The sequence below is a fragment of the Apteryx rowi genome, unplaced genomic scaffold, assembly GCF_003343035.1.
Source record: "Apteryx rowi isolate R43461 unplaced genomic scaffold, aptRow1 scaffold_818, whole genome shotgun sequence".
Taxonomy (NCBI): domain Eukaryota; kingdom Metazoa; phylum Chordata; class Aves; order Apterygiformes; family Apterygidae; genus Apteryx; species Apteryx rowi.
Window position 1 is genome coordinate 1 of NW_020451114.1, and position 27,425 is coordinate 27,425.

General features: G+C 37.8%; 1 protein-coding gene across 3 annotated transcripts in view; it reads right to left on the minus strand.

Moving 5' to 3' along the window:
* Positions 1 to 4,590: 4,590 nt before the first annotated feature.
* Positions 4,591 to 27,425, minus strand: part of BCKDHB (branched chain keto acid dehydrogenase E1 subunit beta) — a 91,429-nt gene continuing 68,594 nt past the window's right edge. For all 3 annotated transcript variants that reach the window (XM_026089474.1, XM_026089471.1, XM_026089472.1), the window contains exon 9: positions 4,591 to 4,707. In XM_026089474.1, the coding sequence (XP_025945259.1) occupies positions 4,606 to 4,707 (102 nt within the window). In that variant the 3' untranslated portion in view covers positions 4,591 to 4,605. The remainder of the gene's footprint in view (positions 4,708 to 27,425) is intronic.

Consider the following 27,425-nt stretch of genomic DNA (forward strand, 5'->3'; position numbering starts at 1 on the left):
TTCCTCTCCACCCACCTCTCCAGCCTGTCCAGGTCTCTCTGAATGGCAGCACAGCCCTCTGGTGTATCAGCCACTCCTCCCAGTTTTGTATCATCAACAAACTTGCTGAGAGTGCACTCTGTCCCTTCATCCAGGTCAYTGATGAAGAAGTTGAACAGGGCTGGACCCAGTACTGACCCCTGTGGGACACCGCTAGCTACAGGCCTCCAACTAGACTCTGCACCGCTGATCACAACTCTCTGAGCTCTGCCTTTCAGCCAGTTCTCAATCCACCTCACTGTCCACTCATCTAGCCTGCACTTGCTGAGCTTATCTATGAGGACGTTATGSGAGACAGTGTCAAAAGCCCTGCTGAAGTCAAGGTAGACAACATCCCCTGCTCTCCCCTCATCTACCCAACTTGTAGAATTTATTAGAGTTTCATAGTCCTCTGCTAAGTCTCTCACTTCTTTGTGATATTATTTCACAGTGTCATCTTTATTTTGTCAATGACAACAATAAGGAGGAAGTTGGATTTCAAACTTCTCTGTAAGGTAGCTTTTTACCACTACTAAAAGACAGCCATGGATTACAGTTTAACCAGATTTCAGAAACATTCAAAATCCTCCCTGATTGCTAATGCACACCTCTAGAGAAACAACAAGCATTTAGGTTGGTCATCTTCACCTATAAGGAACTCTGAACTGTAGACTCTTAAAAGGTGAAAGATTACTAGTTTATTAAAATAAAGTGAAATCTTTACTTTTGATTACAGAGGTGGAAACAAAATTAACAAAACTGAAGAAGTAAAATACCACAGCACGTGCTTGCATTCTACCTGCTATCAATTCCTCTTCCTGTCAGTTTAGCATGCTTTAAGGTTGTGAAGCCACAGGAGTTGCACCAGTGACTATCACTTCAAACCTGACTGCTATTTCTCAGCATTGACCTCCATAGTTAGATTTGAAGGCTAGAGATGAGCATTCCCTCCCAGAAAGGAAATCACCTAACCTGTTCAGGGTTGCCAAATTCGATAGCCCAGTGGAGGTGAGGCTGCTGCAGCTCTGTATTTTCAGGTCCAACCAGTAGTGAGGCTGAGTGTGTATCCCCAATAGGGGCACATGAAAAACACAAGTATACAACACATACACCATATATGCCCAGCTGGCCAAACAGATCAACACAAACATTCAGCACTCACCCAACACAAACAGCACCAATGGCCTCATCCTGTTCCTCTCTCTGGCTGATCAGGATTAAGGTGAATTAGTGGGAAATCCATACATGCACACAAAATATGAAGCCCTCCCAAAGCCAGGCTTAGACACTCAGTCCACCCAGGAACTGGCCCGGGGATCCCCATCTCCCCAGTTGCTGACACCTGCACATACAAGCCCCTGAGGCCACAGCCCCACTCCAGCTGCTGGTACAGACCCCCTTACACACACCAGCACTCACACAGACACACACACCAGGGATCGCTGCAGTAACTGGGCTTAGCCATTGCAGTCCATCCCATAGCTGGCCCTGGATCCTTATTCCCCATAGCTGCCTCACGCAGAGACACACACGCTCAAGCATGTCTCAGTCGACCCCAGATCCGACGGTCTCACCAGCAGTTGGCCAGAACCCCCTGGTCCCTCCAGTAGCGAACTCCTCCAGTTTTCTAACCCCTAGAGATGCACGCACACACCTGCTCCCCTCTCTATATGCTGCCAGTCCCTTTTATCCCCTCATCCCTCTGCTTTCCCACACTTGTTCTTCCCCAAACCACCTTGATCCCTCCCTTTTCCCACCTTTGGTGTCTCCCCTAAACATCCCATAGTAAGTCTTGTACATTCCCAAAATGCTTTTCCCTGGCATCCCATAATAAGTAAGTCCCGCACCCCCTAGGCAGTAACCCGCTCAGTCCGTAAGCCTCTTCTGTCAACTCCTGGCAATGGGTTTCACCATGAGGCTGACAGCTCCCCTGGGACAGCCTTGGGGGGGAACCAGGTTGGGGCATCCCTGACCGGGTTATTGGGGTTGCCCCCCAACAGTGCGCCTCTGTGCTTCTCTGTGTGTGTGGAGACGAGCCTCTTATCACATACCCCAACATAATTACTTCTGTCTCCACTGGAAACTTTTCTCTCAACTCTCTCTGAAAATATCCTTTCTATTTCTCTTCAACAGGGATGCAGATGCTAGATTTACATTCTTTTGTGCTAAAGATAAGTAATATACTGATGAGTTCCTCACCCCAATGCTTCGTTATTTTGGAATTGGCATCTCAGTAGGCCCTTTTTCGAGGCTTCTCCAACTATTCTCCTATGGTATTCCTAATTAAAACAGGTTTAGTACCCTCTCTGCTGAAAATAACACTTTTGCAAGCTTTTATATAGATTATATAATCAACAAGAAGTATTTACTGTACCTATATTTATCCTGTCATCTGTTGTTCACATCAAAATACCCACAAAGATCACAAACAAAACCTTGGCAATAAGGAGAACAAAGTCGTATCACTACACCACTCTATCCCCTTTCTTAGTTTTAAGTGTTTTGAGAAATCACAGTGAAATATTGCTTAATGGAATAATGTGCCTCTTCTAAATATTCTGTACTGGACGGAGAGGAATTCTTATTTAATATAGTCTCCAACTGCTACTTTTAATTTCTCATGTAGCAAAAAAAAAACCCTGTTCAATGAAGTTTTCCCCTATATAGTTCATGACTGAAAGCCACTGCTTCCATATATACTCATTTCATTTAAGTGTACATCACCATGAAATGTTTCTGACAGTTTTAACTTATATACTTTTATACCTTATTTCTGTGATGAGAAACCTCGCAACAAGGACAGAACAACAATATAGAAAGTAACCATCTAATCCAACTGGATACTTTATTGAAGTCTTATTACTTCCATGTGCAAGAAGAAACTAAAGTCAACTGCAATCCCCAAGTTTTTGGCATTCTTAGCATATATTGCATCCATCAAAAACGAATTTCACTTTTCCTTTCTACTTTTACTACACAGTGATATCAGACAGACTTTACTTGATCGCTAAGGAAATACGTGTTGTAACTGACTAAAAAAGCAAAGTCTTTATTAAGCCTAAAGCCATATTCTTCTTTAAAACCTTTTTATGCCTTATAAATTATATTCCAATCTCTTTTACAGTATGGATATTCTTAAAAATAACTGGTATTAAAAGCTGAATAAAGTTAAGGATGATAAAATCTTGAAGAACAGATATAAACAGTAATGGCAATATAGTTATAACATGGATTCAAGAGAGCCAATTTATATAAAAGAAATTCAATGTGGATAAATTCAATGCTAAAGATCTATATTTAGATTTATTCTGAAGTAACCTGTATGACAAATTAACTAACATTTTTCAAGATACAAATCCTAGTTTTCTTAACAAAATATGAATATAAAATTATGAGCTATTATCACAAAACAAATAGATGCTTTCAATATACACAAAAAGAAATAGCTCCTTTCAAGTCCCTTTAAATTTTGTTGTCTAAATAAATGATATTTGTCAAGATACATATGAATAATAATCCCAGCATGGATGTATCAGATGCTAAGACACAAATCTGAAAAGACTAAAAACTCATTTTGTAGTCTCAGCAATATATTGATCCCATGCATGCAATGAATCTTCTAATAGTATCCACTGACTCTTTTTCTTTCCTATTCCTTCCGCATATTTAATTCAAAATTACATTCCCAGAACAATTAACTCTCCTCTTTTCTACACAAAAAAAAAAAAAAGAAAAAAAGAATTCCCAAGCTTTAACTACTGCTTGTATGGTTTATTTTTTGTAAATTTTAGAACCACCTTTCTCTTTAGCCCTATAATTTAAAATGGGACTACTCTAAGAATAATCAGAAAATAGTAATCAGGCACTGATGGATAAAATTAACTTTGAAATCTTCTATAAACCAGCATTGTTCATGTGCACAGAAAAGAAGTCAAGTTAATGGGTAGAATCTATGCAAGTACAGATACAAAACATAGCAGAAAGCACAAAAGGGCTTCTGTTGAAGCCTAGTTCTACAGACAGTTGATAGTGATGTACATCACAACCCTTCAAAGCTCTTCTGTGCACACAAGCTCTACACATCTGTGAATATTACCAAAAGCCCACATGAGCAACTTTCCCAGCTTGCTTTCCTAAGGTCTCTCAACACTAAATTTAACACCATACTATACTCCATGGGAATTGGTTTTGGTTTTTTTTCCCCTCCTATTTCTAACTTCAGCATTCCCAGAACACTTTTTTTTTTTCTCCTTTTTTTTTTAAGTTTTGGATAAAATATGATAAAGGTTAAAAAAAAGCATCAAGAGCAGACTATACAAAAAGCTATTTCTACTGCATCTGACAGCAAATCCTACCTGTTTTTCAGTGAAAGTTAAATTTTCTCGCTTAGTAGATGCTTAACACAGTGCATGGTAGGTAGACGGTTTCTCAGCTTTTTAGATAAAGTAATGCAAACATACACAAAACTGTAATTTAATAAAATTTAAAAGAAACTAACTTTAAAAAATATGAGAACTTCAGCTTTTAACATAGTGATAAATATTTTTCTACAGATAAACATGCTCAAGTATGCAGAACATTAAAATACTAGTAAACTGTTACCTGAACTGTGGAACTGATTTCAGACGCAAATCCTCCTGTCAAAGGCGCCTCATGGCTAATCAGCAATCGCCCAGTCTTCACCACTGACTGAAACAGAAAACAAACCCCCAAAATGTAATCAAATTACAGCTCTTGTGATTTCTTACTTGCATTACTAATAGAATATGTGAATTACATAATATTGTTAGCAGTGTTAAAATGTAGCTACTTTTCCCCCTTTTACATTTTCATTGCAATGATGAATGGACCTAAGAATCTAAATTGAGAAGTTAATTGAATCTTTTCTGTATTTACTAAAAAATTCACATCTACCTTTCAGTTTTAAGCAAATATCAAGAATAAAATATCACATTCCATTATATTTCAATTTACCCTACCAATGCAAGATTTCTAAAGGATAATAAGGATTTTAAAAATAAGCCATTAAGAATTTGATCCGGCAGATAGTAATAGCACACATGTAAAGAAATCCTTCACTGAAATACACATTTGCATGACCAGATCCTAGATAAAGCTCACAACCCATAGCTGTTCAAAAGTATGCATAGTAAATAAAATTTTAGCAAGAAAACAAATAATATGGATTAATGCTTATCACTTAAGTTTTACATGGCTGTTACAAGCAACATTTTTAAATTTAAATCTGCACAAAAAGAAAAACAGGAGATTTAATGTGACCCACTTTATAAATAATAACATAGTACAATATTTACAGAATATGAGCTGTAAGGTACTTTAATAAAAGCAAACTGGGTTTACTGTGAAACATAATGATGAAAGAAAAATATTTTTAACCTGAGAGTGTAAAGCTTCAATACATCTGATTATCTTGAGGTTTATTACAATTATTTGCTAGATTACGTAGAATTGAGCTATATCAGATACCTTAGGTCAGAAATATGACAGTCAAGTCTCACTTTTAACACACATTTCATCTTTTCGGAAAGTGCATATAAAAGTTCCATGAACTTCTAGAGATGCATAACAAGAAAAAGCCATCAAAAGAATTTGTCCATTAATCTTTTCAGGCCTGCTATAGTTAGATTTTTAAAGTATACAGTGTACTGTTAGTGTACCATTACTCATCAAGTGGAAAAGCCCAAGACAGTGCTAGCTATCAGGTCAACCTTTCCTAATGCTCTGCTCTTCTATTTATCTACACCAAACCATTCTCCAGTAAGGCAGCTCCATGTTATTCACAAAATAGAATACATAAAAAATTATCTATTAACTATACAGTTTTCATTCTGATTCAAATACTTTTCAAACTCTTTAGCTTCTCCAGCAATGCTTTAATAGCTTTAAATAGCTGGGCCACAGATGTACTACTGTCAACAGGTCTATAAACAGTATGAACTATATATTGTACCATGAAGTAGCTTCACAATATTCAGAGAAATAAGACAGGAAAAGTCATTTCAACAGCTAGAAAGTAATATGTAGTTTTACAGACTCATTTCTTGAATTTCTCTTGCCTGCACTTGAAACTCATTAAAAGAGCAAAGACATTAACTGCACTATAAATCTGTCAAATACACCAAAAGACAGCTCATGAAGAACAAGTACATTCCAATTTTAAACTGATATGATAAAAATGATATGCTTAGTCAATTAAAACGATTTTTTTTATCCTCACATTCTATTTTACACAAAGATATTTCTTCTTTCACATATATATTTGTTCTGAAAGGTTTATATGTCTCACTTTGAGACATTACAAGCTATCTTTAAAATTACAAGTTTGATTTTTGAGAGTTTAGTAGTAGAAAATATAGACATAGTTGGAACATATGTAATAAAAGCTACAAAAGGTCAGACCAAAAATCCAGCAGTCCAGTATCCTGTCTCCAAAAGGGAGATAAATGGATGTTCAGGAAAGGGCAAGAATAGGTCTTTTGGTATGTTCCTAGACTACTTTGCAGCCTCCGACTGTTTCACATCACAGACTTCCTGAGCCCAATATGGTTTCTTGCTTTCTCAGTAATAACTTTTCTTTCATAAATTTGTCTGTTCTTCCACTTAAATTCATGCAAACAATAAAGACAAATCTCATTTTGGAAAACCCCTACTCCTATGAGCAGTCCTTATTTTTATATCTGATCCCCAAGGACTTCAAAGATTCGTTGTCTATATGATGTTAGAAGTGTGTTAGCAGCTCTGATCAACACAGCTTTGCATACGAGCCACTCAGTCCTGCTAAAAAACACTATATATTACCCCTGGTAATACCACTATGTATTACCCCTGGGCAACCATGCTAGCACAGCTTGGGTGCTTTTGGTATCCAACCCAGCTTGTTCAGACCCAGTTTGGATAGCACTGCATGGCATCACACTGTCATGTAGAAATACCTTAAATATTCTTCTAATCATTAAACCAGAATTAAAATGAGCATGTTACCACCATACTGCATCACAGATGAGTCCTGGATTTTAAGGACAGATGTGAGTATTGTGATTCTTGTGTATTACAGGTTCCCCTGCATTAATTTCTGCTTCATATCTACTCCTTTCTGTTCAACGCTTGTTCTTGAACTACAGTATATTTTTTTAGAAAGACATGCAGTCTTAACTAATACTGCATTTGCAGTGTTCCTGGATGCACCACAGCTATTGGTAAGTTGTTCCAATGTTTAATTACCTTCCCTGTTAAAATTTTGCACCTGAATTTGTCTGACTTCAGCCTTAAGCTGTTGGTTATTTTACTTGTTTGCTAGGTGGAGAAGCTATCATCATATTTCTGCTACCTGCATGAATATGTTAAGTTTGCGATGGAATGATCCCTCAGCCATGCTTTTGCTAACTAAGCAGACTGAGCTCTAAGTCTTTCATCACATAGCACACTTCCAATCCCTTAATCATTCTTACAACCCTTTTCTGAAACATCTCCAATTTTCAATGTCCTTTTTGAAGTATGTCCATCTAAAAGAACAGCATTGCAGTCATTTTCAGAACAATGCCAAACACAGAGATAATATAACCTCTGCACTTCTATTCAGTTCTTCTGTGTTGATGCAGTTCTGGGATGTATCAGGCCATTTGGCCAAAGCATAACAACATGAGTTCAGTTTCAAACAATGATTATGATTCCCAGTTTTGGGGAAAGAGAGGGTTTTTTGTTTTTAAAGAATAATTTCTTCCTGGAATAAGAATGGAAATATAGCCCACATTCATTATTTCAAGACACAAAATTACATTTGGGCATGCTGAAAAATATATTGCTTGCCTGAATCCAGCTCAGTAAACGAACCTACCTTCTACCTGTTTTTATATAACTTTGATAAAAATATTAAACAACAAAAGGTTAAAAATCAGATGCTGCAGGACCTCAGGGACCTTACTATTTGCATTTAGTAACACTATTATTACCTTTATTTTTGTTCTTCTAAGCTTTACACGGCAACAGACTATGTCTCCTTCTTTTGCTTCCTCTGTTAATTCTCCCTAAATTCTAATTCATACTAACTGCTATGAACTTGCTTTTTTTGCCAACTAGACACACAGGATTTTTAGTTTATAGGTTATTCCACCACCCTTACAAGCCCTACAGTTTAAGGGACAGCAGCCCTAATGCCTTCCTTCTCAACTATGCTAATTTGTTCTGCGAGCACCTAGTAAAATGTTCTCAAACAACTTTCATTTGCTGATCATGTTTCTCTACTTTTTCTCCCTACTTGCTTCTTCTAGCAAATTTGTTCATAGTTTTGTAGATTCCTCTTGCTAGTTGATTTGGTACACAGTTTTTTTCTGTGGAAAACTACCTCCATAAAACATCAGGTTAATAAATTACTAGTCTGGTTCAGGAAACATACTGGATCTCTCTATGCCCTCATTTTAATTATGACATTGTTTTCTGTCTTACAGATGATGGTACTACATAGTAATATGACAGTAGCCAATAGTAATGGATGTGATTTTTTTTTTAAATACCAAGATTTTAAATATATATTTCCATGTAAAAATATTTCAGGCTATATAGCTTATAAGAAAGCTGTAATCCATGATTGATGAAAATGCATTTTCATCAGAGGTCGTGTCCTAGAATGGCTAAAACATTTAATTTCTTCATCTATATATGGAAATTTACTCTTATTCCTTGGAAATAAAATAATTGGTTAAAAGGAAGGGAAAGTTTCAAAAGTAACTGTTCTACGGTCTACAGGGAAAAATAAACATTGTTAATGATTACTTGCAGATATCAATTCTCTTCTATAAAACATTAATTTCATGCTTAAAATAAACCATGAAACATTACTCCCTGTCAAATCAAATGCATCAAGCATTCAATCTCTAGGATAACCAAACCCCAACATACAGAAGATCATTACAGTCCAAATATCTTATCAAACTGCTGCTGGCAGCTTTCTCTACAGCATGGTAGACATCAGGTAACAGGGAGCTGACCTTAAGAAGTTAATGGGAAATAGCACTGCCACAAAACTGGAGAAAACATAGTAGTTAAATCAGCACAGTGTAACAAATTTTCCAGTACAGAACACTACTATTTTATCATATTTTGAAAAGGTGGATAAATTGGAGTGTTTTGTTTGCTTTTTTTTCATTTGTTTTGGCTAGAGAAAAGAATGATCTTTCAATATTTTGTTCCCTCACAACCAAACACTTGCTGCATTTGTATAAGGGTTTGAGTCTCCTCTGCCTCCAAAGCATTCCCTGTCTATTTTTCAAACCTCAGTCTTCCCACTTAGTCCTACTCAGATTCAAATGCTTAGAAACACGTACACTTTGCAGTACTTTAAAAAATGCATCTGGAAAGATTAGTGTGGCTCAGGAGATTGGAACCGATATACACATTCCTCCTTTAAATATATAATCATTAGCTGTTGCTTGCTGATAGTTAATCAGAGTCCAGAGAGACTTCTGTGGGTGCTAATCCAGTATCTGAAGATATCTCCTCTCAGATTAAATGCAAATGAAAAGTGCTCTACTGGAGCAAGTCCAGCAAAGGGCTACAAAGATGATTAGGGGACTGGAGCATCTCTCTTATGAGGAAAGACTGAGAGAGCTGGGCCTGTTTAGCCTGGAGAAGAGAAGGCTGAGAGGAGATCTTATCAATGTGTACAAGTATCTGAAGGGAGGGTGTCAAGAGGATGGAGCCAGACTCTTTTCAGTGGTGCCCAGCGACAGGAYGCGAGGCAACGGGCACAAACCGAAACACAGGAAATTCCATCTGAACATGAGGAAAAACTTCTTCACTGTGAGGGTGACAGAGCACTGGACCAGGTTGCCCAGAGAGGTTGTGGRGTCTCCTTCTCTGGAGATATTCAAAACCTGCCTGGATGCAATCCTGTGCAACGTGCTCTAGGTGACCCTGCTTGAGCAGGGGGGTTGGACTAGATGATCTCCGGAGGTCCCTTCCAACCTCAACCATTCTGTGATTGTGATTCTGTTTGCCATCATTAGGAACAGTCCAGAGAGGAAAGGCAGAAGCAGCCCCAGGCGCTTTGAAGCCCACGGGTTCACCCTACATTGCCGTCATTCTGCAGCTCACAGCTGGGTCCAGCCAATGCAACTTTGGCTGCTTCTGAAAGGCACCGATCCTATCCTGCCTCCTGTTCCCGTCTGTCCCTGGGATCTCTTCGATCACTTCAGGGGCCATGGAGCAAGCCAGTCCAAGGAGATAATCTGATTTATGTTGCAGCTGTGTATGGTTAACATAAAGCAGCAAGCACCACCACAGAGATGGGGCAGATGTGGATCACCTCTCTGAAGCGATAGTGAAAGCTYGAGAAGTGCCCTTTCAGAGGACGACCAAGCCCAAGTAATGAGGCACCACGTACAAGCTGCCGCATCACTATCACCACCGCTATATCTAGTTATTAGAGCAAAGACTTTAGGGCTTTCAACTAAAATAATCCTAAAGCAAAGCCAAAAGCAAATATCAAATATATTTTTTCGCCTCAGTTTTCTCATCAGAGCTGGTTTACATTGGTGTAAGGCACAGCTACAATTTATGTTTTGTCAGAGCAGCATGATCACCCTGATAATGAAATTCTGTAAAAATACTCTAATGCCTTTGCAAAACTAGTATTTTCAAACTGCGCTCTGAAGGCTTTCTGAACTGCAGCCCAATGGTTTTGCAATGGAGCGGATTAGCAAATTAGTTTCAACCTCCCCTACCAAACTCCCATCCAAGAGCTCTATAATCATTTTCCTGTTCAATTCTCAATTCATCATTTTGGCAGCTTTTTCTCCTCCTACAAGCACTGATGACAGAAGAAAATAATACAAGTCTGGCAGTTCCAAGTGCTTGAAATCTACAGGCTGACATCACCAATAACATGCTGTGCCCTCCCTTGCGAGAAAGCAGACTTAAAATCAAAATGAATTTGATGGTCAGCTGTGTTTTACACTATTACTCTATCCACATAGCAACAGCACTATTTTGACTGTACCCAGCTGCTTCACTAACACAGTAATTGCCTTTAAAGAAATGATCACAGCCAAGATTAGATTCTAAGTATGTCTGTTATTGTGTCACAGTGGCAAGCTGTCTATTTTCTTTAAAAAGAAAACCTTGTTCTCAGAATAAAAAGATGTTTCCATCTCTTACAGAAAAGAAATTTAGATGTTTGCTTTCAAATTTCAAGTTTTGCATATTTTTGATCTTGTTCTTTACAGACTGCAAAAGTTTTCTGTTTTTTAAAAACTAGCTCTCAAATCATTTTAAAGAAGCTGGCAAAAGTATTGAAACTGCATTTGTGTTACATCTGATTTTCACTAAACATGTATGCAAACAATTATAAAATTATATAAATATTAACATCAATAGAAATGTGCACTTACTGAAAACAGATCAGAATATCGTAGCTTAAAAAAGAGCTCGGTAAAGTTTCAATAAATGCCTTGAAAACTCTTCACCTCTCCCCCTTTTCCCCCCACAAAAAACTTTTTCATGTTTAGTTCAGCTCTAATGAACATGTGCTCGGAAATTATAAAACCTGCAGGAGGCAACTTTTCTGAATGCCATTAGTTACAGTTTCCCCGATGTTTCAATAACAAATGAAGTTGCATAGAAGTATTTTTGGTGCTCAATATCATAAACATAGGGGTAGAAATAAGATCCCATATTTCTATTCAGCATTTCCTGGAAAGAAAGGTATAACAGTGTCAGATGAATCACTGAGGATTACATTTACTGAGCAYGTGCAGTTCAATAAATATCACAACACATTAGGTCCAATGCATCCCAGATATATTGGACACTGTGCACATGATATATCAACAACCTTCACATGCGCAGTAAATGAGTCCCCAATTTCCAGATACCCCACAGCYTTGCTGGAGTTGTGGGATCTCTGGAAAACCAGATAAACAGGTCCCCAAGCACCAATTCTTTTCCCAGCTGCAAAGAGAAGGAATAGAAGGGAAGAGGGACAGGACATGTCCTAAGACAACTGAGCATTTACTAGCCCTGTAACTTACAAATGATCATGATCTAATTTGCAAATTATAATTCAACTATCACTTGTACATAAGAAATACCTACTTCTGTTAGAAGTAAAAGTGGCAGAAGTTAGGAATACAAGTATTAAAAGGTAGAAATGCATTCTTTAAAGCTCTTTAAAACAGCAGAAAAGATCATTCTTATACATTAAAGAAAAAACATTAAATAATTAATCCATTTTTTTAAAAAAAGTCATTTGGTATTCGATTTTCAACAGTATTAAATTTCCAGAGAAGGGAAAAGAGAGGGAACCTTCAAGTCTACTATATCATTATATCTACACTACACTCCCAAGTTAACTGAAACCCTTTAATCAGTAAGATCAAGCTGCAAAGACAAACAAGTGACAAGAAAAAAATTATTTCATCACACACAGCTCAACAGGCCCAAAGCATGAAAAAGATTTCTCAACTACTCATAATGAGACAATCAGGCTTACATTCATTTTGTTAAGATCCATAAAGATACTGTAAATATAATAAACATACATGTCACAGCATTGCAATAAAATTGCAGAGAATCCTAGCTGGAACACTGACAACAGGGTACGTTAGTCAAATAAAACCACTTGGAAAGGAAAACAGTCAGTCTAATCCCATCACTTAAGAAGGCCATTTAAGAGAAACCCTTCACAAAAATTTCCCCAAACAATAGAACAAAAAACCATATGAAGTTCTGTAACAGGCGAATATGCTGATTAACAGCAGGGAATGAAAAAATAAAACCCAATTCCTTTTAACTTCACATAAAAGGATTGGCAACATTTTAGCTATTTAAGTGATCCACATTAGCAGAGCATAAATCCTTGTCTCCCTGCTAGAGGTTAAACAAAACAGAGGCTTTTAATCCATTACTGCCTGCTTGCTCAGCCCAGGCAATAGGGGTTTGTGCTTTCTGACCTGCAAGTCTGCCATTCATTCCCTGCAGATGGCACAGCAAAGACTGTTGCTACATGCTGTGGCCTGGACAGAGCTCAGAGCTGCTGTCAACTTCTGAAGCTCAGAACGCGTTTCCTCAAAATAAAGGCAACTGCATTAAGTACTTAATTTATGTGGAGAGGACAAGCAGAACCTTTAGGGCTCCCTGACTGCAAAGAGGATAAAGATGAGCATACATTAATTCTGATTTCTAACAAAGACAACCAAAACAGGGTCCTTAAAAATAGAAAATATTAACAGGGAATAAGGAAAAAGGAATGAATGGAGAACAGTCCTTGTTTACTGTCCAGTCCAGCATGCAACCTTGTCACATTAGGGCAAAGAGGCTGCTCTGCTACACAACCATCCTTTAACATTATGATTATATCCGAACCTGCCTTATGTGGAATGAAAGAAAAAACAAAAACAAAACAACAAGAAATCCTAATATCCAAAAGTTTGTAGTCTAACCTCTTTTCCAAATGATTCCAAATCAGACTTGAAGACCAACTTTTATGGAAAAAAAGAAAGACCTAAGAGCATAACACATTACAACTCAAAGTATCTTAATAATGAAGAAAAAAGGTGAAAAATGTATTTACTGTCCAATGAGCTGTTTAACTAAAACCAAATAACTAACACTCTACATGAAAGAAATTATCAAAACGTGCATTAAGAGGTAGTGCCATTGTCATACACTGTCTATTGAGATCTTTGAAAGCTATTACTGTGCATTCACATATTAATTTATAATAAGGAGTAAAGCTCCTGGAAGAGAACTTAATTTCTTCTTGCATGACCACTTTAATCTGGCATAAATCTGTTCTCCCAAAAAGGTCAGTCTTGCTGTACTTCTTCCTGGCTACTCCTTCCACCACCTCAGGATACTCAGATTAAAACTCTAATGACAGATCAAAGGAAGGGGAAGGAACAGACAGCTGAGGAAGAAGGTTTGACTGCCTTTTGACAGCAGAAAAGGCAGAAACAGCAGGAGATGGGGAGAGAAAGAAAATTAAACATACTTTCATTTATAGCCAGCTGTCCATCATAACTCTGACCTTTGGCCTTGCTTCAACATCACTTTTAAGAATAAGCTTAAGTATCAAGAAAGATTTTATATTATAAATACTTTTGTCTGGAGAGTTTGGACATAAAACCTAGATGACACTGTAAAGGAAGCATTATTATTATGGTTCTACAGCCCAAAGATTTGGGATTTTAAAAGACTTAAAGTGTAATCATACTGACACTCTAAACAAAATAGATTCATAATACAAATCTGTAAGGCTTATCTTTTGATATAACTATATATACAGATAGATATACACAGTGCTTATATATATGCGTATGCATACACACACACACATATATATACATATATATATTTATACACACACACGCCCCTATCCATAACTTAACTGGCCCGAAGAAAGTAAACAATTTGCTCCCTTTAAGCATTCTGGAGCCCATACATGTGTTATCTGTTGCTTGAGCTGTTGAGCCCTATTCTCCATCACACCATACTGTCAGAAAAGTTGTTCTGGCTCCATATGAATACAATCACTTCCAGGACTTCCTGCTCCATCTGACCTGGTGGTCAAGAAGCCTAGCTGTACATTCTGTATAGAAACTCTGTATTTCTACTAGATGAGTTGGGCTGAGGAAATAAGTTAATAGGCTTACAACAATCCTTGAAGTCTATTTCCAGACAATTCTCTGAGGGCTCTGACCCTGCAGCAAAGGGATAAAATTACCATAATACGTAGAATTCTGATGTTGTCTTTTAATACAATTCTTAGTGAACAATGAATGGGAAGTGAATTCAAATTTTTCCTGTTGATAAGAATACTGCTACTGAGCCAACCAAGTTTTCCGAAAAGTGTTTCTCATAGACTTCTCCGTACACTGTCAGTTTCTATATGTATATCTAGCTATCTGCATGCAGATACATAAGTCTTATTTTCTTTGTTCCCAAGTGAAATGCAAATATTACATTGATCTTTCAAAGATAAAGACCAAAACTAATAAAAATCTTTCTGAAGACTGACATGAATAGCTCAAACTAAGTGTGTCAAAGCAACAACAATGTTTTGCTCAGGAGTCATCACTCAAGTTGTTCTGACATTCAGTATAAACTCTTGTCTAAAAATAAGAGCTATCCACCAACTAAATCCCAATTTTCTTATGAGCTTTACCTGAACAATTTACTGTTGTGCTCCTGTTTAAATCTTCATAGCCTCTCATGGTAGGATGAAAACAGTTCCCAGGAAAAAGCATGATGCTGAGACCCCCAAAATGCCCTTACACCTCAAATAGCACTGTATTAAATGATTGTGGCTTTACTGTCTCTAAACTCAAGCGCCTGCAATGAGTTCGGTTTTCATCCCATTCCTCCTGTATGGAAGTACATTTTCTAAGCAGTGGATCTGACTAAGCATCTCATATTAATAAGAAGGATTGTAAATAAAACCATCAGTACTGGTATAACAGTTTGCCTCCCCCATTTATTTACATAACAATTTATATCCTTTATAATGAGTCCAACCACTTACACAGAAAATGAAATGATTTTGTTTCTTCTGGCAAACCATACACRAGTAATAAATATGAAAGCCAAAGTGGATACTAACACTAAATTTATTCAAAATTGTCCTGAATTCATAGCTAACACAGAGGTTAAAGATAAACTGTGCTATGTGGAACATTTTTAGTGAGTCAAATGTGTACAGAAACTCATTTTGCCTAGTTCAGTAAATTGACTAAAATTTTGCATAGCAGAAAGAATGGGAAATAAAGAAAAATAAAACTAGTATGACTTACTCCTGTTCTTTCTCATTTTTGTTGTTGTACCTGTAACAGAGATATCACTTTTGTTCCTTACACATTGTGTTATAAACAGCTTTCTGATATCTTGGCTTGGCCTGTTCTGATTTCGGCTCACTAATTTGCTTTCTTATTGTTTTCTTTCCTTTTAATCATCACAGAAACAACCTTGAAAACCTTTAAAACCTGTTGAAGCCTCAAAAACCTTTTAAACCTTAAAAAAATTATTCTACTTCTGCAATATGGAAAACTAAACCTCTTTTAGGACTTGAACCCTTACAGCTTCCTTTCATTTAATAATAAGTTTAGGATACTGGCAAAATTTAGCAAGTCTATAAATACCTAGCTTTTGTAGCTGTACACAATATAAATAGCTCCTTTCTAGCTAGACCAAGCAGCTTACTTGCAAAAACTCACAGAAAAATTCAGGGATCTCAGGAGGTCTCTAGTCCAACCTCTGGCTCAAAGCAGGGTCAGGTATGAGATCAGACCAGGGTACTTGGGTCTTTACCCAGTCAGGCCTTGAAAAGACCAAAGGATGGAACCTTCACACCCTTTCTGGGCAACTTGCTCCACTACCCTTTGAGCCCAGTCACCCAACCAGTGCTTTACCTGCCCAGCTGTTCACCAGACTATATGTCCACCACCCAGACCACAATATCCTAACTTGGATAAAAGAGTATTCGGGGAATGTGTTAGATGTGTGTTGAAAGCCTTGCTAAAGCCAAGGTAAATGTCATCCATTGTTCTCCCCTCATCCACAAATCCAGTTGTTTTATCAAGGAAGGCAATCAGGTTGGTCAAGCGTGATTTAGCCTTGGTAAGACCATGCTTACTGTTCCTAACCACGTTCCCCTTCATGTACCGAGAAATTATGGCAAACTTTCAGTTGGGGTGAAGACCATTCTGGCTTTAATGATTAAAATAGCATCGAATCATTTACTGATACTTTAAGAAACATAAAACAATTTACTAAATTTGATCACAAAAAGGCAACCACTGCTCACTAATACATATGACATATAAACCTATACGCAGTCTAACTGCTGTCAGTGAGACTACCCACAGTAGTAAGCACTCTGGTAACCTTAGTACATGTTTGCAGAACTGTGCTCTACACATGATTCTTACTAAATCACTATTTAGAAAATATTATTGTAGCTTTTCTTTTCAGGCAGCTCTCTGCAGTAGCCAATTACATAGTTTATGCTGATGTTGCATAATACACCGATTAAGCCTCACCAATTTGAAATCCACATCAGGGTGGATCTTTTCGCCACTTTAAAATGTATGCAAGGCAGAACAGTTCATTAAGAATTAATGTGACCACAGATGGGATGCACATAGGAAACATCCTGGAGAGAAATATTACTGCAACCATAAAACTTACTGCTTCAACACACCAGAACTTCATTATTCCAATATGTATCATTTTACACTGCAAACGCCAAAAATAATTCTGAAAGACTAACGTGGCTTTTTCCTGCATAGCACTGAAAACSGAATGCTGTGAACATAGCGGTCCAGTGACAATGAGGAATGAAAACAGGCAAAGCAGTAATGTGATGGAGCCTGAAAAACTCAAAAAAAATGACACCAATCAACAAAAACAAMAGAGCAGGCTACAGGGCTAGGCTGAACAACCTAAGCAGCAATGAAGATGATGGATAATAAAGTAGCTAAGATTAGTTTTTAGCCTTTCCATCATACAGAACATTGTCAGAGTGTGGCTGATACACTGAACAGAAATATTTATAAACTCCCTTCAAAGGCAACAACCAAGAACAGTCACAATGTGCTAGGCACCATAAAAATACAGAGTGGCAGAGGATTCCTATCCAAAACAACTTTTAGTCTAAATAGAATTGACAAGGGAAAGGGAAAAGAGATACAACACAATGGGGTGCATATCAATAGGTTCAATAGTTGTTGGGTTTTTTTTTGGGGGGGGGGGGTTGTTTGTTTGTTTTACACTAGAATAGTGCTAAACTAAATTAAAAGGACTGATATTCTATCAGCTGGTGACTAACTTTCTAATGCCTTTTAGTAAGTTTAGACTCTTGTAAAACACCCTGATACAAATGCTCTCATAATACTTTTATAACACCATTCTATATACTCCTAGATCTCAAGCAGTGTAGTTAACGGCGAAGAAAATAGTAACTATTACTAATGGTCTTGGGATGTGGAGACAATGGAAAAAAGTTACAGTTTGTGCAGAAGGATACTTCTGCTCAATCTGAAAAGCTTTAGAAATATATTAACCAGCCGCAGTAGAGGTAGGCAAAGAAATACTACATCTAGAAGTCTACCGCATGACCTCTTGATATTCTTCAGGTAAAAAGCTAGCAACACAATGGAATCAATTATTTAGCAAAAAAAGCTGATTCAGAAGTCAAAAGCAAATTTCARAATATCTGACAGGCTCATCCCTATCACTTCATAAACACAGTCTTGATTTAACCGCATTCATGTCCTCCTATTCTTTACTCCCCCCCCCCCCTTATACTGGAAGCTGTTCACAACAGTGATGATTAATAACTTTTATATACATTTAGCATAAAGACTTCCTATTTAATTTTGGGAACCCCACATGCTACCTGGATACAACTATAAAAATAATAGAACATAAAAAAATAAAAAAAAAAAAAATCACATGAATGGAAAAAGCTTCCCTTGATAAAATGTCTCTAAATCTCCCGGTCATTGTCTTCTAGTAGTAACTACTATCGGAACCCTTAAATAATCTTTTTTGAGTATAAACTATACTGAACTGATGGAAAACATTCATGATTCCAGCAGACTGGTGATTCATGATTCCTCTATGCTTTGAACTATATTTGCCTACTTAACCACAGTTAAATGTGTCTATTCAAACAACTTTTCTGACTATGTAACCTAAAACAATCTTAATAGCAATGTTTTCAGAAAATAAGAACTTCAGCTGCAGCCCCCAAACAAGTCTTTGAGCAACAGTTAACAATGCACTGCAGACAAATTTCTCCTTTCCCCGTTAGCCTACTTTTTACATCCCTGTTTGAGAAAGCAAAATTAGAAAGTCTCAGAAACAAATACAGAGAATGCTGTGCTAAAGAAATTGTATTAGATCCTTTTCATCCAAGAAATCTTCGTGGACACATTATACGACTCCCTCAAGCTTCTGTGGCATCAACACATTCTGTTGAGGTTCCAGGGAGAAAAATGTTTGGCTGTGGCTTTTTTTCATTAGCTTTTTAATGACGCTATTAAACATAGAAAATAAAGCCTTCATAACTTAACTGGCTTCTTCAGTTTTTCTATACTCATGCTCAAAACTAAAATTTACTTCAGTTCTCAAAAGTAACACAGCTATTAATGAATTAACAGTTAGCCCTCCCTTTTTCTTTTAGAAATGATATGCATTTTGCTTATTAGCAGTTTCAGGTTTCAAAAACTTCTGCTGTCCCACAAACTTCTGGAATAATCATGCTGTACTAGCACATAACTGTTTCATTATAACATAATTAAAAAAAAACACACTGTTTGAGGGATTTTTTGAGGTGCTGCCCAACCCAATTTTTAAGGAAAGACTGAACCAGTCTTCTACACCCAAAAAGGACAGAGAAAACACCTTCACAACAGGAGACTTCAGGTTGCAAATCCCAAACTTATAAAGGCACCTACCTCAGGACTATGGAGGTACCTGAATTCCTGGGACACAAAGAGGAGCTAGCTAGCTTCATTTGTCCCCCTCCTCACAACCACCATCACCTTTTCCTTTTCAGCATCCTAGCTCTTCCAGGTGCTTTAACTTTCGTTTTGAATCATACAGAAAACTGAACCAGCTAAGCTGTTAATTCCACTGGGATGTCATAAAACATTAAGAGGATGAACACTGACACAGCTAGATTCCTGCACAGAATTTTATTCTTTTACTTTTGAAAAACAGATGGGATCTTGGCCAATTCTGAAAGAGCTCCCATGGAGGTTCCAGTTATTTGTAAGGATTCACAAATCTCCTGTTAGCCCAAAGAACATTAAAGAGCAAAGTCCAAATCTTGTACTACAATTTCTGTGAAGGACACCAGATAAAACACCTCTTCAGGTATGAACAATCTAATTTACTGTCCTCCTCACCCCCCATCACACACACACTCTCTCACTTTTGCTCTGGAGTAAATCTTAGTAGATATTCATCCAGAAGTACTACATACTGAATTCACATATTCTGTTGCTAGATATGACCCACATAACATGCCTCCTGAGAATAATCTTGTCAAAACTAACTATAGGCTTGGAGATCTTATTAAAAAAAGAGAGAGAGAGAGAGAGACAGACAGACAATTATTCCTCAAAGAAAAAGGGCATCTGGTCACCAAGAAAATAAGTTTACAGTTACATAATAAGTTACAGTTTGGGGGGTTGTTTTTTTTTTTTTCTGTTTGAATCCATCATAACAGTTTAAAATTACTCAGTAGCTTCTAACCTCAGTGAAAAAAACATGTAGGACAGACAAAAGTTAGTGTCCCAGGGGAGCCCATGACAAAGCAATAAAAAAAATGTTCAGAAACACTCTGAACCCCCTTTTTTCATCCTTGCACTTACATTAAAAATGTAATAAAATTTCTAACAATAGAAGATATAGGCAAGTTACACACAGCTTACAGAACAAAGACAATCTATCAGTCAGTAATAAGGTACAGAGCATTCAAATGAAAGCCAATAGGTAGACCTATACAGACCGATACAAGATATCCTGCAATTTTCATTTACTACTTGGGCACTGTTTCTATTTTTCAAATAGAAAGATTAAAATGGAACAGACATTTCTTAAATCTGTAGATGAAGATGGATGCATTGCAGATGGTCAGCACGAAATTATAGAGGGGAAATCATGCTTAAGCAACTGGATAGCCTTCTAGGATGAGATGACTGACTTGGGGGCTGAGGGGAGGGCAGTGGATGTTAATTATTATTTCAACTTTAGTAAGACTTTTGACACCATCTCCCATAACATCCTCAAAGACAAGCTGATGAAGTATGGGACAGACAAGTGGATGGTGAGGTGGACTGAGAACTGGCTGGACTGCTGGGCTCAGAGGATTGTGATCAGCAGCACAAAGTTCAGCTGGAGACTGGTCACTAGTGAAATCCCCCAGTGGTCACTACTGGGGCCAACACTATTCCACATCTTCATTGATGACATGGATGATGGGACCAAATGCACCCTCAGCAAGGTTGCAGATGATACAAAACAGAGGTGTGATTCACCACATGGTTGTGCTGCCATTCAGAGGGACCTGGACAGGCTGGAGAAATGGATAGAGAGGAACCTCACGAAGTTCAAAAAGGGGAAGGGCAAAGACCTGTCCCTGGGGAGAAACAACCCCAGGCACCAGTACATATTGGGGTCCAATCAGCTGGAGAGAGGCTTTGCAAAAAAGGCCTTGGGGGTCCTGGTGGACAACAAGATGAACATGAGCCAGCAGTGCACCCTCAGGACAAAAAAGGCCAACAGCATACCAGGCTGCATCAGGAAGCATTGCCAGCAGGTGGAAGGTGGATCCTTTCCCTTTACTCAGCACTGGTGAGGCCACACCTGGAGTACTATGCCTAGTTGTGGGCTCCCCAGGACAAGACAGACATGGCTTTACTGGAGCAAGTCCAGGAAAGGGCCACAAAGATGATTAAGGGAGGGACATATCTCTCATATGAGAAGAGGCTGAGAGAGCTGAGACCATTTAGCCTGGGGAAAAGAAGGCCCAGGGGGAATCTTATCCATGTTTTTAAATATCTGCAGGGAGGGTGTAAAGAGCATGGGGCCAGACTCTTCTCAGTGATGCCCAGTGACAGGAAGACAGACAATGGGCACAAACTGAAACACAGAAAATTCCACTTGAACACAAGAAAACACTGTTTTACTCTGAGGGTGGTTGAACTCTGGAACAGGTTTGCCCAGGGAGGCTGTGAAGTCTCCATCCTTGCAGATATTCAAAATCTGATGGGACACGATCTTGGGCAAACTGCTCTAGCTGACCCTGCTTGAGCCAAGGGGTTGAACCTGATTATCTTCAGAAGTCGCTTCCAACCCCAAATCCTCCGTGATTCCATGTAAGAGTGACAGAATAATATAAGAACTTGAAGGCAAAATAGAAGAAAAAAAGAAACCTGGAAAATAAGACTTGCATAAATGTAGATGAACAAACGAACAAGAAAAGAGAAAAATCAAGGCAAGAAAGGTCTTAAGGTGCATAGGGAAAAGGCTGAAAGGTAGGGAGAAGGTACTCCAGTCCAGAAAGTCACAGATCATTGGAAATGTTTTCTTAAAACAACATTACTGAATTTTAATTTTGTTCTTCCAGTGGCTGTTTGTTCAAATGTATCAGTTTATACTAAGAGATGTTACTAGAGGTATATAATATTTAGCTTCAGAAAGTACTGTCAAACATGCTCAATGTATTTTTTTTTTTTTTAATTCTCCTTAAAATCAATGATCAGTTTGTAGGCTGTTTTGTTGATGGCACAGTAACCACAGAAGCACATGCCAACRGTCTGCTCTAAAGATTGCATAAGGACTATAGAAGGCTTCTTTCATCTCCAAGAAGTATTATGATAATACCTGCATGTTTGCACAAAAAAATAAAAGCTGTTCTTTACTGGTAAAAGATGGTAACTTTTTGTCATAGCAAATGCCACTGGACTAGTGATGCATTTATTTACTTAACAGAAGATCTACAAGTGAAGGAAAATTACACCATTACTTTACCCAATAGATATATAGGGTGCTCTGAAAACCATACATGAAAGTTTGAAACAAGCCTACAGTGTTCCAAACAAACAAAACAACAAAAAAAACCCTGCTGTAATTAACTCCTACTATCAACATTAAGGGATACATCTTTCCCGAGTACAGGCATACCCCTCTGAGTTCTGGGAACCATTACAATAAACTAGATTTATTACTTCTCTGTTATACAGAGTGTAATTAAACAGCCTTGAAGGTTCCCTCAGGAAACCACGATACAGTGAGGATAAAAAAGTCTACTGAAACATCACCCTCTAACAAAAAAATTTTCCAGCTACCACTGTCATGCAAATGGCCACAGAGGATGCAGGGAAAGGATCAGCAGTAATACCTTGGGGTACCCTGAAACTCTTTTTATAATTAAAGATGGCAAAGGAATATTAAGGACACCATTAGAGTTTTGTTGCAAAACAAGGCAAAATCAGCATGCGGTTATATGAGGAAATATAGAACACTCTAGGGAATGGGAAAGTTTTGCAAAGGATAAGCGCTCAAACAGTTTGAAGATTATAGGTCCTGAGGGCTCTAAAGCTCTGCTGGCACTCTCTGGTTATAATGATAAAGTTTTGCAAATGCCTGAGTACAGACCTCTAATGCTCGCAAGTCAGTTTTTCTGTAGTCCTTTCCCCTCCTTTACTACTGACATTGGTACTTGTCTGACTCAGTGGTCAACCATTTTGAGAAGCTAAAGTACCAAAAACTATTCATTTTCCTTGGAGATTTCAGGGAAAAGGGGAAAGGAATAAGGTACGTTTTCTGCTGATCTACTTCCTTGAAGTAACTAACCACAGGATCAGACAAGTGTCAAGGAAAGGGAGGCAGTGAAACTACAGGGTGAGAAAAGACTGCAGCAGTATCACCTTATGGAACTCAGCCATATTGTCATAAAAGGGAAGGAGGGATGTAGACTAATGAAAACAAAGGTAAAATGAATGATGAAAGCTCAAATAGCAGAGATGCAGATTGAATGCAAAAGTCCTACGTATTTATGATGATGCAGTCACCATTCAGAATCCCAGAGGCGCTTCATCTTTTCTTCTTCAAAAGTCACCTGCTGTTTCTTCTAGCATTACCTTCTTCTAGCACAACCCTTCAAAACAGCTTTCAAAGTTATGAATATGGCAAGAAAACTAAACGGTACTGTGTATTGGCTGGCAAAAATCTTAGCAATTCTTTCATTAATAGTATTTGCTGAGACTCATTCTTCAAAACTGATGTTGCCTCTGAGGTCTAATCACAGACGCTATTTAAATAGGCTTAAGTCAATAGTGAGAATGAGGGTGAAAATACATGGTAATTTACCTACTTTTATTCTAGAGCAGTCAATAGTAATAGTGGTTGCATCACTCTTCCCACTGCTAATTGTTTTGAAAACCTCCCATAAATTTTGTGTCAATGAGTTTCATGGAACTCCAAGATTAGTCTTCAGCAAGAAAAGAAAGCTTATGCAAACAAAATCCATGGTCTTTTGGGAAAGCAGTTATTAGAAGTTTCCAAATACTAGTACCTGGTTATATTTGCAGAGACATTTTCACCACAAAATGATCTAGAATTTTGGCTGATCTACACAAGTCACTCTATCCTTTCCATCTACTTCTACTCCATTCTAAGGCTTAATCCTCCTGCAAAATCTTCCAAACCACAAATACAATTGTGTAAATATACCTTTTTCCTTAAAAACAAACAAACAAAAACACCCACAATGCTCAAACAATTCCTTCCATAACTCCAGGCACCCACTGGCTAGTATGCTGAATTCATCTGACCAAACACCTCTCAAACTTTTCAATAGAAAAAGCAGATTGAAAGCCAATTTGTAAGATTCAAACCTAACAAAGCATCATGTATCTGTAAGCTAATCACACCAGTCAAAACAATGAGTAACAACCAATCAAGTGTAAAGTTTCAGATTTGGGCAAAGGGGGTTGTTGAGTTTTTTGTTTGGACTTTGACAGGCTGGAGAAATGGGCAGAGAGGAACCTCCTGAAGTTCAACAAAGGGAAGGACAAAGGCCTCCCCCTGGGGAGGAATAACCCCAGGCACCATACATGATGGGGACCAACCAGCTGGAGAGCAGCTTTGCAAAAAGGCCCTGGGGGTCCTGGTGGACAACTTGGACATTAGCCAGCAGTGCATCCTCATGGCAAAAAAGGCTTATTGTATTCTGGACTGCATCAGAAAGAGCCTCACCAGCAAGCTGAGGGAGACAATCCTTCCCGTCTACTCAGCACTAGTGATGCTGTATCTGTGTCCAGTCCTGGGTTCCCCAGGACAGGAGAGACATGAACCTACTGGAGAGAGTCCAGCAAAGGGCCACAAAGATGATTAAGGGAGGGACATATCTCTCATATGAGAAGAGGCTGAAAGAGCTGAGAATGTTTAGCCTGGAGAAGAGAAGGCTCATCTTATCCATGTTTATAAATATCTGTAGGGAGGGTGTAAAGAGCATGGGACCAGACTCTTCTCAGTGGTGCCCAGTGACAGGAAGAGAGGCAACGGGCACAAATTAAAATGCAGGAAATTCCATCTGGACACTGGAACAGGTTGCCCAGAGAGGTTGTAGAGTCTCCATCCTTGGAGGTATTCAAAACCCAACTGGACACAGCCCTGAGCAACCTACTGTAGCTGACCCTGTTTTGAGCATGGGGGTTCAACCAGATGATGTCCAGAGGTCCCTTCCTATCTCAATCATTTTTTGATTCTGTGAAAGAATTACATCAAGGAAGACCAGAATATGTATGTTAAATCTGAGAGCTAATGTATTCTCTAATCTGAATAACTCAGGACCATTCTGGAAAGCTACAACACACTTCTAAAGTTTTTTGTTAAAACTCAATAAGGACCAGTGGTGATTCAACATCTAGGGATCCAGCAGCTGCGTCATCTGCATCCAATTCCTGAGCTCAATCCCAATTCTGATAGCACAAATTCATACAGTTCATTATAAAACAGATTAATCATTTCCATTGCAGCTGTTGAACTCACTTATGCCTAGGATTCATTGGATGTAACATCAGAACCACTAACATGGATTATATGGAAAAGTATGAGGTAGTATTATGGAAAGAGCTCAGAGTAACACACTACTAAATAATATGAAAAAAATATGAAGTAGACCAAGATAGTCAAGTACATATCTGAGAATGCCACCTGGATCATCTTCTATGAAACTCTTTCAAAAAGAAGCATTAACAGGTGTCTAATGGGTGCAATAAGATAACACTTGTAAATGATACAGAATGTTTACCATATTTTGTGCCAAATGTCTTGCAAAACTGTTTTGGAAAATGCTGTATCCCTTTCTTATATCCTGAATACTTTTTTCCTTTTGTTTTCTGTATTTACTTCCCCTCTAAATTTATTTTTCTAAAGTAACAACCCATTCCTCTTCTCTTTTCATTCTTGCAGTGATACATTTTCTCCTATTCTCTTTTCTATTCTTTGGGTCCTCTTCATAAAAATCATCTAACCAATCCTTACCTCATTTCTTCTTCAACCTCCATTCTTTTCTATCAATTACACACTCTTCCTATCTGACCTATTTCAACAATGGAGCAATGAATAGACACTACCAAGGTCCAGCTATACTCATTTTCAGCCTGTTAGCTAAGGAAATGAGGTTCTGTCACATGGTCTTATCTTGCTGCCCATTTGTCAGTTTTCTGCTAGCAACTTCACAGCCAAATGCAAGTCTGGAAAGATACTGGAGTTCCTGCAAGTCTGGTGAAAATCATTCTCTCTGGGTAAGAAAGATTAATACCCCTACTAAATTTGTCTCACAATAAGGGACAGGCTGCACTTAATACCATCTTTCCCACGGCTCTTTCAGCAATGGCTAAAAACACCAAAGTGTCACAAAAGTTATTACTTTTTGCCCAGAAAGTAGCTGAGAGTCCTCAAGTAGGTAAATGGGGAATATGGAAGGATGGAAGATTGGAAACATAGAACATAACTCCATAGGAAACCAGGTTCCTTATTCATGCAACATTTATTTTTCATTCAGTCATCATGTTATTCTCTAAAGTAAAATGGAAAATAAACAGGATTATTTTCTATTTAGAAGTAACAATTCTGTTACTTCTAAAACAGTAGTTTTATTTTGATCTCTGTTGTATCTCACTTAATCTAGTAATTTGGATTTAACTTCTTTTTCCCAGAAAAGTGATTACAGTCGCAATATTATAGATAAAGGCAAAACATTACCTCTCAATACCAACCAATTAAGCTTACATCATACAGCTTTAGAGTTTGTCACACACAATTGGTCTAGAAATCAGAAAAACTAAAAACTGTCATTCAGTCAACTTCTGGTGAAAAATGTTTATCATAATTAGATTGGCAAATAAAAATGTCATTATGAACAGAGAAAAAAATACTATGATAAATTTGTTCTTCTTTATTTGAAAAAATTAACATGGCATTAGCTAACACAGCCTGGAGTCTCAAAGATGCACAACTAAAAAGGGAAAAAAAGACAAATTACAAGCCACTGTTACTGTTCTTTAAGGAGTTGTCTTTACAGTTATTAGAGACAGACAGAAATCCTATAAAACTTGTCTAGGGAAACAAAAGGAACATACACTGGAGGGTAAGGAGGAAAGTATTAGAATGCCTCTTTTTTTCTTGATTTTGAAAAAGTCTTTGAAACATTACTACCTATCCCCCAAGATTTGACAAATAATGGTTATGTATTTAAGACACAACTGAAACACCGTATTTGAGAGGCAAGGTTTTCAGTCTGGTTAATTGCTTTAAAGGGATGCACTGAATTTTCTCCAACTGGAATGGAAAATTGAAAAAAAGAAGGTATCTGAGAC